Genomic DNA, 17317 nt, shown 5'->3' with positions numbered 1-17317 from the left:
TTAAACTGTTATTTTTTGTGATTATACAGTACGTTCTGTTCAAATGTTACACTCAAATGTTCAAATGTTCAGATGTTTCAGTGTTGTTTGTGGCGTCTGTTTGTTATGTTTGTCTTGTCCTGTCTACCCACTCTGAGCCTGCACCTTGACCTGGTGAGTGGGCTTCTAATTAAGCCAGGCTAGATGTCTTGAGAGTTAAAGCCAAGATGCTGGTCATCCTTTCTCTTTATCAGACATGCTGGTGGTTGCTGTTTCCAAGTTTTTCCAGTAACGACCACTGCTAAGTATAAAATAACTTTTAACTCAGATGTAGTGAGTAGGCCACTGACTTCTAAACCATAAGTTCTAAACCATAAGTAATACAACTACATGACATTTGTCAAAGTATGTCTACTTGAAGTGTCTACTGTGTGTTTCGATAATAAATATTAATGTCTTTAATTAGTCATTTTATGTTGTTTCTACATTAATCTGGAGGGTAAATGTAAAATTATTAAATGATACAATATAGTAAAAACGTATAGAAACTTGAGTTTTTTTGATTGCGATTAGAAAAAACGTGTAATTAATCTAGTTAATTTTTTGGATCGATTAACTGCACAATTAATACGTTTATTCAACCTAATATTATTACTTTTGTTTGGAATTAAAGTTATGTTACAGTTTTCATTGTATGCTGAGGAGAGGGAGTACATGGAGCGTGGAGTTTACCTAGAGAACGCTGACAACGGTGAGTGATGTTACACATCACAACAGATTTTGCGCATGTACAAATGCATGTGTTAGAGCATGTTTGTCTGTTTATCAGAGTTTGGGAAACATTTGTAAAATAACATTAATCATAAAGCTTAGAAACATACAACATGCATAACTGTGAATAATATAAACGTCTTTGGTTGGCCACTTTCTTGCCTATTTTCGCCCTAGCAAAACATTGATTTATGTACCAAATTAGAATTCGTTAGCTTTAGCCTTGATTTCTTGGATCAGGTCATCATCCCTCCATACTCTCTCCACGGTGAAGTCACTCCTTGTATCCGTCACCAAATCACACCAAGCTAAGCCAGTGACCATCAGCTGACCCTGGACTTGCCAGTGGTAGGTGTGTTTTCTTTTTAATTTAGCTTGACCCCCAATAATATTGATGTGTGATGCCTCTCCAATGTCGTTCACATCAGGGCACTTAACCTCTACTAGGCCATAGGGAGGTTCTTCGTTTGGGTCCACCACTTTACCATCTGGACTGGCACCGAGATGTGGAGCATCGGGGTGGATGATGAGACCGCATGGAAGAACATTAACTGCAAAGGTCTCAGCATAGCAGCGAAGAACCTCTGGCTCAAGCTCCACTCCTCTACGCATTGCTTTGGTCTGTGGGGCACCTTTAATGATCCGGCCAGCTAGTGTCTTTGCAGTGGACTCTGATCTGACATGAGTAGCTTCATGGAACTTGCTTGCTGTAAGACGGAGACGACGCATGCTGAAGCAGAGTGGGCTTTTGGATTGATCCCTTGTTCCCTCCTCAACGATCCCTGATATTTCAGGGGTCACCTCCAGACTCTGCATATGCAGTAGTTCAGCCCAGCTACCAGGGATAAAATGAAATTGTGGAAGTGTGTATTGTGGGACAGGTAATGGGGGGAATTGTGGAGCATGTGGATAAATGAGCACATCCTTTGGCAGCACAGCTTGACACTGGTAAGACAGCAGTGAACCTTTTGGGACCTCTCCAAATTTAGAGGACACCATGCTTACAGTAGACATTCCATCAATAATTTTAGCTATTAGGGGTTGTGGTCGAAGGGAGATGAGGGATGCTGCTCCAGCAATCACGTCTTTGTCAGGCAAAGGTCCTTAAACAAAAATGTTCATGCCTCAGTGTGTTAATTATCAGTGTGTCTTATCTAATGTGAAGATGTATTAGAATTTGGAGATTACCTCCATATGCTCTATACATAGTAGACTGCACACTGCTCCTACCAGAGGCTTTCGGCTTGCGCACTACAAGCTGATCCACTGGTTCAGGAGTGATGCCCTGACAAAACATGTCAATATTGCATTTGATTATAATCTGATTTGCACATGCATTTTACATACTTTTTTATTTATTAACTGTTGGCTAAATTAAAATTGTTTGAGTTGTGTTTTTTTTTTTTTACCTGGGTGCGTGGCCCACTCAAAAAAATGAACTTTAACTATTGTTAGTTTTACTACACCCACCCTTGTTCACAGTACATAAAACATTAAAGTAACTAAATTAACACAAGTTAACTATGTAATTTCTACAAAAAAATAGTACTGTAGACTTTACTTAATGAGGGTTTGATTGGCCAACTTAACATTGTTGAGTAAAACGCAAAACCCCATAAAATTAGATCTTTGCGTACCTGCTCACTTGGAGGCGGAGCAACAGAACGGAAGACAGACCAAAGCGCCAAGCACGAACGAGGAGGAGAAGAAGATGGTGACTTTGTTAGGTATGAATGTTTAATAATCCATCCTTTACCATCCTGTTAAATATCTCCAGGAAAAAGTGATGTGGGTGTTCACATAGTTGTTAATTTAGAGTCTTTTGAGTTTTATTTTATTTTGTATTTTTTTTGGCAGTTATAACACGTGTTAAACATAAGGAAAGCATTTGGCAGTGCAATGACTGCAAAATAACAGTCTTGATTAGATCACAGTTGTTGAAACACTATATATAGAAATAAATAACAATACATTGCGCGCTTTTATAGCAAAAAGTTAAGTTTTATGTACAAAGAACACTATCGATCGAATTGGATCCGTTTCCAAGGCATGTTTAGAGCTGGGTGGATTTGGCGTTATCCTCTCTGTGATTATAAAGTTTGTATTAGGGCTGGGGGACGTTAATATTTGCGATTAATTTGAAATGCTTAAGGTGTTAAAAAAATAACGCAGCACTTTTTTGCCTCGTTTTAATGACTTCCTGTTGCGGCTGCTATTGAAAAGTCCGAAAATATGCCGTCCCGCTCCTCCGTGTTCGGCGATCAGGTTTCATTCTCGAGCAGCTTTCATGAGCGGGTCTTTTCCGCGCCGCGCTCTCCGTGCCGCGCGCGCGTGTGTGTGTGTGTGTGTCGGCGGCGAGCTGCTGCTGCGCCACTCCGTGTTTGCGCTGCGCGTTCTGCTCTATCGTTAACGGCCCAAACGCAATTATGTACCGATCACGTACTGGAAAAGCAAAGTCCGCTTGAATAACGTGAAATTTCTCAGTTAGACTTCTGTTTGCAATAGCCCTACTGAGGTGGTATAGTCATGCTGGGCAACAATGTTAAAATGACCTGCTCTGATCACATGCTCTGGTAATAATAGCTTTGTAGGACTATATTTTATTTTGATAATTAGAAAAAATTATGTTGATTGATTATTGAAAAATAATTATTTTAATACAGGGCTATTAATTAGGTTATTCTAAGTTTAAATATTGATGATTACAAGCTTGGGTGAAATGCAATTCATTGCAATTATTTACAGCAAATTGTGCAATTAATTAGTTTGTTTTTCTTAATTGATTCCCAGCCCTAATAAATATATATATATATATATAATGTATGTATGTGTGTGTGTGTGTGTAAATATGTGGTGTGTAACCTGTTTTTTTCCCCCCTATCTTTCAGAGTGATGGTTCAGACAAAGAAAATGACTGTTTGATCGGCCAACATAACATTGTTGAATAAAATGCAAACCCCTATAAATTTGATCTTTGCGGATACCGTAGCTGCTCACTGGGAGGCAGAGCAACAGAACAGAAGACAGACGAAAGCGCGAAGCTCGCACCACATTGAGGAGAAGGTTGCGACTTTTTCAGGTATAAATATTTTATAATTCTTTACCATCCAGTTAAATACCGCCAGGAAAAAGTGATGTAGCTGTTCACGGAATTATGTTAATTCATCAGTCTTCTGAGTTTTAGCTTTTTTTTTAGGCAGTTATACAAACTCGTGTTTCTCAAGGCAAGCATGTGGCAGTGCAAGGACTGCAAAATAACAGTCTCGACTAGATCACAGTTGTTGAAACACTATAGATTAGTGCATAGACATTATGGTCATGGTAATCGTTTTCCGTGCATTTATTCTGAGTGTCCCTGTAGTTTTAAAACCTGGAATGCGCTACACAGCCATCTCAGTCGTAACCATGCAAAGGAGAACACCGGGTTACCTGCAAGTGTACACTCTAAAAAATAAAACATTGGGTCAACAAAAAAATATATGTTAACCGTTTCCACTAGAATTTCTAAGTTAAGACTGCTGGCAGAATTACATTAATTCAAAGCAATTTTTTGAGTATGGTGAATTACCTTTTAGGCCACAATAAAACACATTTTTAAGTAACATGAACTTAAAACATTATGTTGAATCAACTTAATAATTTTCAACATGAATGCAAGTAATTAAGTTGATTCAACATAATGTTTTAAGTTCATGTTACTTAAAAATGTGTTTTATTGTGGTCTAAAAGGTAATTCACCATACTCAAAAAATTGCTTTGAATTAATGTAATTCTGCCAGCAGTCTTAACTTAGAAATTCTAGTGGAAACGGTTAACATATATTTTTTTGTTGCCTAAAATCTTTTTCACCTTACTTAAAACATTGTTGAATCAACTTACTTAAAACATTATGTTGGATCAATTTAATTACTTGCATTCATGTTGAAAATTATTAAGTTAGGTGAAGAAGTTTTTTGGCCACAATAAAACACATTTCTGAACTGAGGCTAAGTTATTATCAACTTAGCCTCCTGCGAAACACAGGCTATCGCAATGCAATGCCTCCTGAAGACATTTGGGTCTTTGATCAAGAGAGTTGGAGATTTTTGATGGGACAATAAGGACTTCAGAGAGGAATTCAATTTTTAAAATATAAACAGACAACATTAATGGTCACTTTTTTCCACTATATTCAGGCTTACCATGTGCTGTGTCTGCTCTTCTGTCATGACCTTGAGAAAACTTCTTTAGCCAAGCTGAGCTGGAATCCCCCAGAAATTAGGTGTAGCTACAGAGCCTTGCTGTCTCTGTGAAGCAAGAAGCAGTTAAAATCAAATGATTACAACACAATCTGAGGAACATAAGGATGGTGTGTGTGTTTGTTTGTTTGAGGATGCCTGAGGGAAAACAGCAAGAAGATGACAAACACCTTCTGAAAAGTTGCTATAGTAGGTTTATTTAGAGGCATGAGGGGGCTGTCAACCTGGCAACCGAACAGCAAAAAGAACAGAAATTCAGATTGTTTAATTAACAGTAGCACTAATTCCTTAAAGGGATAGTTCACCCCAAAATGTAAATTCTGTCAGTAATTACTCTCCCTCATGTTGTTCCAACCCCGTTAGACTTTCCTTCTTCGGAACACAAATTAAGATATTTGTGATTAAATCTGAGAGCTGGATCACTCCTCCATAGGCTTCTAAGAGATTGAAACTTGCCAGCCCAGAAAAGTCATTAAAGACATTGTTAAAATAGTCCAAGTGACTACAGTGACTCAACCTTAAATTTATTAAGTGATGAGAATACTTATTGAGCGCAAAACAAACAAAAATAACGACTTTATTCAAGTATTCATTTCCTTCTCTGTCGGCTTCGAGATTTCACGTAGTGTAACAGCGTAGAAGTGCTTCTGTGTCATGCGTCACACGTAGCCTCACTATTGGCCGACGCTGGTCATGTGTGTGATGCGTGTGATGTTCAACCAGAAGCACTTCTACGCTGTTACACTACGTGAAATCTCGAGGCCCACAGAGAAGGAAATGAATACTTGAATAAAGTCGTTATTTTTGTTTGTTTTTTTGCGCTCATAAAAGTATTCTCGTCACTTGATAAATTTAATATTGAGCCACTGTAGTCACTTGGACTATTTTAACGATGTCTTTACTGACTTTTCAGGGCTGTCAAGTTTCAATCCCTTAGAAGCATATGGAGGAGTGATCCAGCTCTCAGATTTAATCACAAATATCTTAATTTGTGTTCCGAAGAACGAAAGTCTAAAGGGGTTGGAACAACATGAGGGAGAGTAATTACTGACAGAATTTACATTTTGGGGTGAACTATCCCTTTAAAAGTGCAAACAGCAGCATTTGTAGGTTACATTCTCCTAAGACACAAAACATGTACCCAGAAGCTTTGTGAGGAGGAACAGTGTTATAAAAGTAAAACCCTGTGCATGAATCACCATCGACTTGTACACATGAAAATGCTCACAAAAAATGACAGGTGGTTGTACATTCAAGGCAGTAATTTCAACATCAAATGAGCAAAGCTTCTTTTCAATCAACTTTGGCAGTACTCACATCATCATCTCTTCTCTCATCAATATCAGACTGCTCATACTCCAGAATAACTTCAGGAAAAATATCCAGCAAAAGAAGGCACTGCATATAAAGTTCAAAATACACTAACACCCTCAGAGAACAGAGGTCATCCTTTTATATACTAATAACTTTCTCATAACTTTGGACTTCACACACTAGGTGTTCATACTATCATAGAAACCACAAGAACACGAGTGTGTGTGTGTGTGTGCGTGTGTGTGTGTGCGTGTGTGTGTGTGTGTGTGTGTGTGTGTGTGTGTGTGTGTGTGTGTGTGTGTGTGTGTGTGTGTGTGTGTGTGTGTGTGTGTGTGTGTGTGTGTGTGTGATGTGAGCTTCTCCCTCACGCAAAGTCGATCAAGTCCGCTCTAGAAAATACCATACTTGAGATTCATTACTTTAGAGCTGGCTTTTTGTCCATCGAGCTCAAGGCAGAGACAGAATGTGCCTACATTACAGACCTGGCAACAGAAACTGAGTATTTCAGAGGTTCTTACTCTTGAGTGAGTTGAGTGTTTCCTTGATATATGTGATTTTAGGCTACCCCATGATTTAAATGAACAAAAACAATCCATGTAAGGACATGGCAGAAGTTGCCAACCGCGGATATGACGTAACCTATAATGTTTCAACAACTCGTCTTTAGTAGGGGTCGCAAATTCACAGATTTTGCAAGGCCAATCCATATTTGAGGTTTCTGTCTCACTCCATGCTTCTTTACACTGACCACGTCTCAACTTGAACCCCTTGGTCCACGACACCAGGATACCAGGAGAAGATGAAGGCAAGTTGTTTGTCCTTGCAAGGCCCACGGCAAAGTGACTGAAGACCTAAGTAGGGAGATAAATTAAGTAAAATGATTCAAGGAGGTGTGTGTGTGAGAACACAACTGATTTATTTACTGTAGATCTGAATTACAAAAGGAAAGTGTTAATGTTTCTGTCTCACCCCGTACTTCTTCACGGCTTTCTTTAGGAGGCTGATCACGTCTCAACTTGAACCACGACACCAGAATGCTGGATCACGGCAGAAATCCACTCCTGCGCACACGGACACGCACGCGCACACACACGCGCACACACACACACGCACACAAACACACAATTTTCAATTTCACTTATGAGTCTTCAATAGTGACTAAACAAGTTTCACCTGTGTCATCATCACTAACTGTAGATGGACTCTGACCGCTCATCATCTCAGGGGAAGGAAAAAGTGACATTTTTTGTGATGGGGGCCAATTTTAAAGCAAGCCTTGTCATGCTGGTAATAAGATCAATTATAACACGAAAATGTCAGGGAAATTTTAAGGGTTGCTCGTGGAGGATGGATATTTTAGTGCAAACAAAGCACTTATTCATCATGAATTCACAATCTGCATTTTAAATAACACAAATGATATTACTGACTTTTATAAGGAATTATGTATATTTTTAAACAGCTTTCCAATCACTTTATATTTTTAGCACCATTTTTAAATTGTAATATATTTCTCTTTTAAACATACATGTAACATTCATCTTTTAATACATTTTCCTTTCAAAACATTAAAATGAACTGTATTACCATTACTGTCCTTTCTAATACAACGTAAAGCATAAATTTTCTTAAAAATTATTTATCACATTAACTGTCTTAACATGAATATATTAACTTATTACCCTTATAAATGAAATATGGTTCTTCCATAAATTCTCAACAGACAATGGAGAGCAGGCTTTTTTGTGTTTCTGTTGAAAACAAGCACTGAGACCCGGGGAGAGAGCAGCTGCTCGCTAACAGCAGAGAACAGGAGACAGACGCTGGTCATTTTTATTTCATTTGTATAACGTTACATTTTATACATAAACATAAAAAAAACACTCTTTTGTGGTAAAATACGAGAAAAAGGTAAAAAATGATATTCCAAAATTTTTAAACCGAAAAAAAGACATTTGGAAAAAAGAAATAAAACAAAATTTAGGAAAAAATAAAACGTAATTCTTAGGGCCCTACATAAATCCGACTGGTTTTGAGCAAAGTATCTGAACAAATAGTGTAGCTACTCAATCAGTGACAGGCTACAGCTACTAGCTAAATTTACCTCGGCACCATAGACAGTAAAAGAAAGCGTCTCGGTTACGTATGTAACCCTAGTTCCCTGATAGGGAACGAGACGCTGCGTCAAACGCTGCGGGAACGCCCCTGCGTTGTGCGTCATGAAGCACGTATGGAATCACCCCAATGGAGAGATGAAACGTCATAGGCGGGTGACGTCATCGACCAGGAAACTATAAAGCACCCCAAAAACACAAGCGCATTAGCTTCTGATAGGCTTGAAGGAAGCGCTAACGGGAGTGCCGGGAGTATGGCGGAGCGACGCAGCGTCTCGTTCCCTATCAGGGAACTAGGGTTACATACGTAACCGAGACGTTCCCTTTCAAGGGAACTTCGAGCTGCGTCAAACGCTGCGGGAACGCGAATACCCACGTCGCCATAGGACCAAATGACCGTCATGTGAGACTAGCGCACAGAGGACGAGAGCACCTGTGCCCCAGGGGTAGAGCTTAAGTCTAGGTCATAGAACTTAATAAAAGTATGCGGTGAAGACCATCCAGCCGCATCACAAACATCACTCAGGGAAACCCCCGACAAAAGAGCTTTAGAAGCAGCCATACTCCTGGTAGAGTGAGCTCGGACAACCAAAGGTGAAGGCTGGCCAGCCGACTCATAAGCAAGTGAGATAGCCTCAACCACCCACTTGCTCATTCTCTGTTTAGACGCCGGACACCCTTTCCTGGGTGGCCCGAAACATACAAAAAGTTGTTCTGATTTCCTCCACAGGGCAGCTCTGTGGACATAAGCGTCTAATGCCCTAACAGGGCAGAGTGAATTAAGTTTCTCCTGGTCCGATGACATAAATGGAGGAGGACAGAAAGCCTGCAGAACCGTAGGTCTAACAATATTAGTAGGAACCTTAGGAACGTAACCTGGTCTAGGATGCAGAAAAGCTTTAACCATGCCAGGTGCAAATTCCAGGCACGAGGGTGAAACCGACAGAGCCTGCAAATCTCCGATTCTTTTTAGTGAAGAGATAGCAAGCAAAAAGATAGTCTTAAAAGTGAGAAACTTCTCGGGAACTTCTTCGATAGGTTCAAAAGGAGCTAGGGAAAGACCTTCTAATACAATGGCCAGATCCCAAGTCGGCACCCTCGTACGAACTGCTGGCCTCAGCCTCAAAGTGCCACGGAGGAAACGAGTTATAAGCGGGTGTCTCCCAAGAGAAACTCCACTGAAAGGGACGTGGTAAGCAGCTAGTGCCGCCACATACACCTTTAGTGTGGAGGGGGATAACCCTGTGGAGAAGCGCTCCTGCAGGAATTCCAGCACTGCACCCACTGGGCAGTTAACTGGGTCCTGCAGGTGTTCTCCACACCAAGAAGTGAAAAGTTTCCACTTCAAGGCATAAAGCTTCCTCGTGGATGGAGCTCTGGAGTTAAGAATGGTCTCAACAACCTCGGTTGAGAGACCGGAGTCTATGAGCTGGGCCCCCTCAGAGGCCAAGCCCACAGTTTCCACAATTCTGGGCGGGGGTGAAGTATCGTGCCCCCCGCCTGGGAGAGTAGATCCCTCCTGACCGGGAGCTCCAAAGGAGAACCGTCCAGGAGAGAAATCAGGTCCGCAAACCATACTCGGGCCGGCCAGAACGGGGCTACTAGTAGTAGACTGACCCCGTCCCGGCGGACCCTCTCCAGAACTCCTGGTAACAGAGCAATCGGGGGAAAGGCGTACAGACGTGACCTCGGCCACGGCTGCACCATAGCATCCAACCCCAGGGGGGCTGGAAGAGTGATGGAGAACCACCGATGACAATGAGTGGTCTCCTTGGAAGCGAATAGGTCCACCTCGGCGCGACCGAAACTCAACCAAAGGAGCTCCACCACCTCGGGGTGGAGTCTCCATTCCCCTGGCCTCGGCCCCTGCCTCGACAGGGAGTCTGCTACCACATTCAAATACCCAGGGAGATACATTGCTCTCAGAGATAGTAGCTTCCCTTGGGACCACAGGAGGATCTGACGGGCCAACTTGTAAAGCCGGCGAGACCGCAGGCCCCCCTGATGATTTATATAAGAGACCACCGACGTGTTGTCTGATTGAACTAACACATGATGGCCTCTCAGGTCTGTTAGGAAGTGTTTCAGAGCCTGAAACACAGCCAACATCTCTAGACAATTTATGTGCCACGAAAGATGATGATCCTGCCACAGACCTTGGGCTGGGCGACCACTCATGACCGCCCCCCACCCTGTGAGGGAAGCATCCGTCGTTAGCGTTATGCGACGACAAAGAGCCCCCAGCACAGGACCTTTGGATAGGAACCAAGTTTCTCTCCACATGACCAGAGCACGAAGGCAGCGCCGCGTGACTTTGAACGTGCGGAGCGGATTTCCCCTCGGGGAGAATCCCTTGGTCCTGAGCCACCACTGTAGCGGTCTCATGTACAACAGGCCGCAAGGTATAACGTTGGACGCTGCTGCCATCAGACCCAACAGTCTCTGAAACTGCTTGACAGTGAGTAGCTGGCCTAGCTTCACTTGTTTCACAGCTGAGAGAATCGAAGCGATGCGGGTCGGAGAGAGTCGCGCCCGCATCGATACCGAATCCCAAACGACACCCAGAAAAGTGGTCTTCTGGGAAGGAGATAATACACTTTTCTTTGCGTTCAGCCTCAACCCCAACTTTCTGATATGAGCGAGGACGACATCTCGATGCCGAACCGCCATCTGCTCGGTCTGAGCTAAAATCAACCAATCGTCGATGTAATTGAGAATACGAATGCCCTGAAGCCTCAGAGGCACTAGTGCTGCATCCATGCATTTCGTGAATGTGCGGGGAGATAAAGCTAGGCCAAACGGAAGAACCCTGTACTGGTACGCCTCGCCCCCGAAGGCGAACCTCAGGAACTTCCTGTGTTGTGGAAGGATGGACACATGGAAGTATGCGTCCTTCAGATCTATCGTGACAAACCAGTCCTCGGACCTGATTTGAGACACGATCTGCTTGATAGTGAGCATCTTGAATTTTAGCTTCCCTACCGAGCGATTCAATATGCGCAGGTCTAAAATTGGACGCAACCCCCCATCCTTCTTTGGAACGATGAAATATCGGCTGTAATAACCTGACTCCAAACTGGGAGGAGGAACCCGTTCTATAGCCTCTTTTTGAAGGAGCGTTTTCACCTCTTGTTCCAATACCAGAGCCTGCTCGGGGCCCACCACTGTGTGCAGAACCCCTCTGAATTTTGGTGGACGACACCTGAACTGGATAGCATAACCCTTTTCTACTGTCTGCAGGACCCAATGAGATATTTTTGGAAGGCTTTTCCACTCTGCCAGAAATTCTACTAAGGGTACCAGCCTCTCGAGACTGGCCTCTGGTGTAACTTGAGCAGCAGACGCAGCGCCCTGTAACGGCGCACCGGCAGGGAACAACTGGTCTGACCGCTCTGAGACCCTCCTCAGAGGGAGCGAGCGTCCCTCGGGAAAGCGCTCGCTGGGATCGTCTGTGCCCCGGCATAAAGGCGGGGTTGGCAGAACGAGCCCCTGAGGGCACCGAGGAGGAATGGGCACCGTAAAAAGAGGTGAACACCTTTCCGCCTCGGTGGGGACCACCCTCAGCATCCTGAACGGCTTGGCGTCAGGACTTCTTCTTAGCCGAAGCCTTCTTAGCCAATATAACTGTCCTCAGATCAGTTCTACTGGGAGAAGGCTTCGGCTGAGAGTGTCGCGGCTGAGCCCACTGTCCAGCAGGGGGAGCACGAGACGCGACACTCTGCCTCTGCTGCGCTCTATGTGATGAGCTCGAAGACGGCCGGGGCTGCTCCCGCCCAGCAGCCCCAGGGACATGAACTTTAAGGGGAAGAAACTTTTTAAAAGCTGCAGTTTGTTTCTTTTCTTCTTGGAATTTATCGATAACTGAATTCACAGCATCACCAAACAACCCCATGGGAGAAAGAGGAGCATCTAAAAGAAAAGCTTTTTCTCTCTCTTTAATATTAGTCTGATTTAACCACAAATGTCTTTCTGCGGCCACCAGAGCTGCCATAGAACGACCCATTAATTTGGCCGATTCTCTGGTGGCACGCAGGGATAGATCAGCAGCCTGACGCAGTTCGCGAACTACGTCAGTACTGACCTCCTCACTCTCACTCATGTCCCTTAGCAGATCAGCCTGGTATGCCTGCAAGATTGACATAGTATGCAGACATGACGCAGCCTGACCTGCTGCCGAATATGCTTTACCCACCAAAGCCGAAGTGTTTCTTAAAGGCTTGGTGGGTAATGCCGGTGCCTTAAAAGATGATGCTGCTTCGGGGGAGAGATGGCTCGCAAGCGTCTCTTCCACACGAGGCAAAGCACCATAACCATGAGCCTTGGCTCCCATAATATTAGCGTATGTTGAAGTCTGGGGACTAAACACTCTATATGACACCGGTTTTCTCCATGATTTCGACACCTCGGTGTGGAGATCATGGAAAAACGGCAGGCACCGGCGTGGAGGCTGCACACGTGACGGCAAAAATCTCTCATCCAACTTTGATTTAGAAACAGACTCCTGTCTAGTCACTGGCCATTCAATATTAAGTTTTTCAACAGCTCTTGTTAACACCTCCATAAGCTCATCACTCTCAGGAGTGTGGGGTGGCGAATCCTCCACATCTCCCTCAACACTAACAACATCAAGTTCCTCAGAACTGGATAGCTGCAGCATTGGTGCCTCAGCCCGAGCGGAAGAAACCGCAGCGCGTGCTTCCGAACCCGGGACTGAGGCACTGGATCTCACAGGTGAAGGGAGAGATAAGGCAGAGCCCGTCTCAAACCCCGCTGTGAGATCCATCTGCGATCCCCACGATAAGCGCCGCCGCTCTGCCTCGGCAGAAGCGGGACCCGAACCGCGGGGAGCGCGCACTGAACCGCTCTCCTCAAAGAGCGATCGGCGGGAGCGGAGCGTCCTTAACGGCAAACGCTCGCAATGCTCACAGTCTGCTCCCTCGAGAGCAAACTGGGCATGCTGAACTCCCAAACAAACAACACAAAGATCATGTGTATCCCCGCTCGTTAAATAACGCGAGCAGGGAGGAACACACTTTCTAAACTGCTGTTCGTCCGCCATAATCTCTCAATATATATATATATATATAGGGATAAATTGTTTGTGTGGTGCAGGGTATGTAAGACAGACAATATCACACAGGGACAGATTCACATGTAGCGCGACTGAAAGCACAGAAGCTAATGCGCTTGTGTTTTTGGGGTGCTTTATAGTTTCCTGGTCGATGACGTCACCCGCCCATGACGTTTCATCTCTCCATTGGGCTGATTCCATACGTGCTTCATGACGCACAACGCAGGGGCGTTCCCGCAGCGTTTGACGCAGCTCGAAGTTCCCTTGAAAGGGAACTCGGCACACAGACTGTAGGCCTAGCTACTGAAGGCCCTTGCAGAGTCCGACATTTTCGTAGCCTATACGTTTTTTCGGATTCGTAATTCGGTGGCTCTGAATTGTCAAAACACCACTCAAACACCATTCAAACTGCTATCTACAGATACGAAAAACGTAGAAAATCGAACCCGATCCAATTTTTTTTTAACGAGGGACTAAAGTTTCGGCGGTAGTGTGCAAGTGTGATTGACATAACGTCGTTTTTATTTTTTAACGTGCAAAAATTTCAGCCGCGAATTTCGGACTCAGTGTGCAAGGGCCTTTAAGGACTTCCAGATTTCGGTATTCGGTTACAGTAGGCTATCATCACAAACAGAATCCTGAGCGATTGCAAATATGTGTATTAATTAAGCATAAAATTACTTACCATTCACCACGCGCTTCAATGCGTTGCAGCTGTAGTCACTCGTCTGGCCTTGAACACGCGCGCACATGCGGGAAACTGTGGGCCATTTACACGTCATCAAATTGTATTTTACATTAACAGAACTTAAATTTAAATTATTTTGTATTAACTGAAAATGTTAAACTCTGACAACTCATGATTGTATATTTAATCAATAGGCACAATTTGTGTGTCATCCAAGCTCAATAAGATAACAATTACAAGTAAAAACTGTAACAGTATCTCAGAACTTGATTTTTTATTTCACAACAATATATATATTTAAGTAATGACTAAAGGTCCTCTGAATTAGTTTTTAGAGTGTAGCCACGTTCAATTGCCATGTGTGTTCTTGCCGCGATATAGCGTCAGAACGAGAGTATTTTAGTCACATCCATAACCACCTAAAAAACAGTGAGACAGTGCCTTGTATGTTTGAGCACTGTTCTTTTCAGACAAATGTGTATGGCACGTTTATGTCCCATAAGAATAGGAAGCACAATCCTTATTCTCTTCAGGACTTAAAAACGTCTCAGGTTACGTATGTAACCCTGGTTCCCTGAGAGGGAACGAGACGCTGCGTTGAGACGCGGTGGGAACGCTCTGCGTGATTGCGTCGTGAAGCACGTGTATAATCAGTCCAATGGAAGAGCGAGACGTCATAGGCGGTGACGTCATAGACCAGGAAGCTATAAAGCACACCAGAAAACAGACCGCGACAGCTTCTGAAATAGCCTGAAGCAAGTCGATCAGGGCATGCAGGAAGTATGGCGGGAGAACGCAGCGTCTCGTTCCCTCTCAGGGAACCAGGGTTACATACGTAACCTGAGACGTTCCCTTTCAAGGGAACTCGAGCTGCGTTGAGACGCGGTGGGAACCCCATACCCACTACGCCATAAGACAAATGCCCGTTCTGTGTGAAGTCCTTGCGCACACTAGAAGCAAGCAACCTAGCCCCGGGAGTGGAGAGGTGTAGGTCATAAAATCTGACAAATGTAAGAGGTGAGGACCAGCCTGCCGCATTACAAATATCCTGAAGGGAAACACCCGAAATTAAAGCCTAGAGGCAGCCATACTCCTAGTAGAATGGGCCTGAACAGCCACAGGTGAACGCTGTCCGGCCGCTTCATAAGCAAGTGAGATAGCCTCAACTACCCACTTGCTCATTATCTGTTTAGATGCAGGGAAACCAATCTTAGGTTACCCGAAGCAGACAAATAATTGTTCTGATAAACGCCACTGAGCAGCTCTGTGGACCTAAGCATCCAAAGCCCGGACAGGAAATACAACCCGATCTGGGCTGAAGAAATACTACCACCAACCAGGTGCAAAACCAAGTACGTGCAGGCCTCAGCCTCATGTACCACGGAGAAGACGAAATTAGGGATCTCTCCTCAGAGATAGCCCAGCAAAGAAACATTCATTACAGAAATCAAGTACTGTACCAAAAAGGGCAGAAACGAGATTCAGAAGGCGTTCTCTGCACCAGGCAGAGAACAGCATATTAGTCTTCTCGTGGAGGGAGCTCTAGACTGGAGTATGGTCTCCACGACCTCGGTCGAAAAACCTGAATCTATGAGCTGGGCCCCCTCAGAGGCCGAGCCCACAGTATCCACAACTCCAGAGCTCCCAGGAGCAAAGATATCGGGAAAAGCGTATAGGTGTAGTGGCAACCACACCTATTACATTACATCCAGTTCAAGCGGAGCTGGATGCGTGAGGGAGAAACACAAGGGCAATGCATTGTACAAGCGATGCGAAAGGTCGACTTGTAGTTTGACCGAAGTTCTCCCTAAGAAGCTCCACCACCTCGGGGTGAAGTCTCCATTCCCCGGGCCACAGCCCCTGCCTCAACAGGATATCTGCTCTGATATACGAGACCATCAGTGTGTTGTCCGGACCCTTCGCCGACCAACCACTCATGATTGCCCCCGACTTGTGAGGGAAACATCCGTCGATAGCATTATGCGTCGACAAGAAGCCCCCAACACTGGGCCTGGGCGAGGAACCAAGGTTCTTCCACATGACCGAGGGACGAAGGAATAGCCGCGTGACCTTGATCATGCGAAAACGGATTTCCCCTCGGAGAAAACCCCTTGGTCCCGAGCCACCACTGCAAGGGTCTCATGTACAGAAGGCCAAAAGTAACTACGTTGGACGCAACTGCCATGAGCCCCAGCCAAAGACCGTTCACCGAGCGGCCACTCATGACCGCCCCCCCATCCTGTGAGGGAAGCATCCGTCGATAGCGTGACGCGTCGACAAGAAGCACCCAGCACTGGGCCCTGGGCGAGGAACCAAGGTTTCTTCCACATGACCGAGGCACGAAGGCATAGCCGCGTGACCTTGATCATGCGAAAAACGGATTTCCCCTCGGAGAAAACCCCTTGGTCCCGAGCCACCACTGCAGGGGTCTCATGTACAGAAGGCCAAAAGTAACTACGTTAGACGCAACTACCATGAGCCCCAACAGTCTCAGAGACTGTTTGCAGTGAGTGACTGACCTAGTTTTACATTCTTTACGGCTGTGAGAATCGCAGAAATACGTGCAGGAGACAGACGTGCTTGCATTGTTGTCGAATCCCATAATACACCTAGAAAGTGGTCCTCAAGCTGGGAGGAGTACACTCTTTTTGGTGTTGAGCCGCAACCCCAACCTCCTTATGTGGGACAGAACGACATCTCGATGTTGAACTGCCAAAAGCTCGGACTGAGCTAAAAATCAACCAATCGTCGATATAATTTAATACGCGAATGCCCTGGAATCTCAGAGGAGCCAGAGCTGCATCCACGCATATTGTAAAAGGTGTGGGGTGATAACCTAGGCCGAATGGAAGAACCCGATACTGGTATGCTTCGCCCCTGAAAGCAAACCTCAGGAACCTCCTGTGATGAGGATGGATAGATAAGTAAGCGTCCTTTAACTCTATTGTGACAAACCAGTCCTCGGACTGAATCTGTGACACAATCATATTTAGCGTAAGCATAATATGCTGTTTAATTGACGCAGGTCTAGAGTAGGACGCAACCCCTCATCCTCTTTCGGAACAATGAAGTAATGGCAGTAAAACCCTGACTGTCTGCCGGGAGGAGGAACCCCTTCTACAGCTCCTTTTGCAGAAGTGTC

General features: G+C 44.6%; 1 protein-coding gene across 1 annotated transcript; it reads right to left on the bottom strand.

The window, feature by feature from the left end:
• Nucleotides 1-668: 668 nt before the first annotated feature.
• LOC143757146 (uncharacterized) lies at nt 669-2047 on the bottom strand. The gene is made up of 2 exons (XM_077248097.1): nt 1939-2047; nt 669-1853 (listed from the first exon to the last, which is right to left on the bottom strand). The coding sequence occupies exons 1-2, from the start codon at nt 2045-2047 to the stop codon at nt 952-954; spliced, it is 1011 nt and encodes a 336-aa protein (XP_077104212.1). The 3' UTR covers nt 669-951.
• Nucleotides 2048-17317: the final 15270 nt, after the last annotated feature.

The sequence above is a fragment of the Siphateles boraxobius genome, unplaced genomic scaffold (genome assembly GCF_051911475.1).
Source record: "Siphateles boraxobius isolate OS27281-9 unplaced genomic scaffold, OSU_SipBor_1 30, whole genome shotgun sequence".
Taxonomy (NCBI): Eukaryota; Metazoa; Chordata; class Actinopteri; order Cypriniformes; family Leuciscidae; genus Siphateles; species Siphateles boraxobius.
This window is presented reverse-complemented; position numbering and strand designations above follow the sequence as displayed.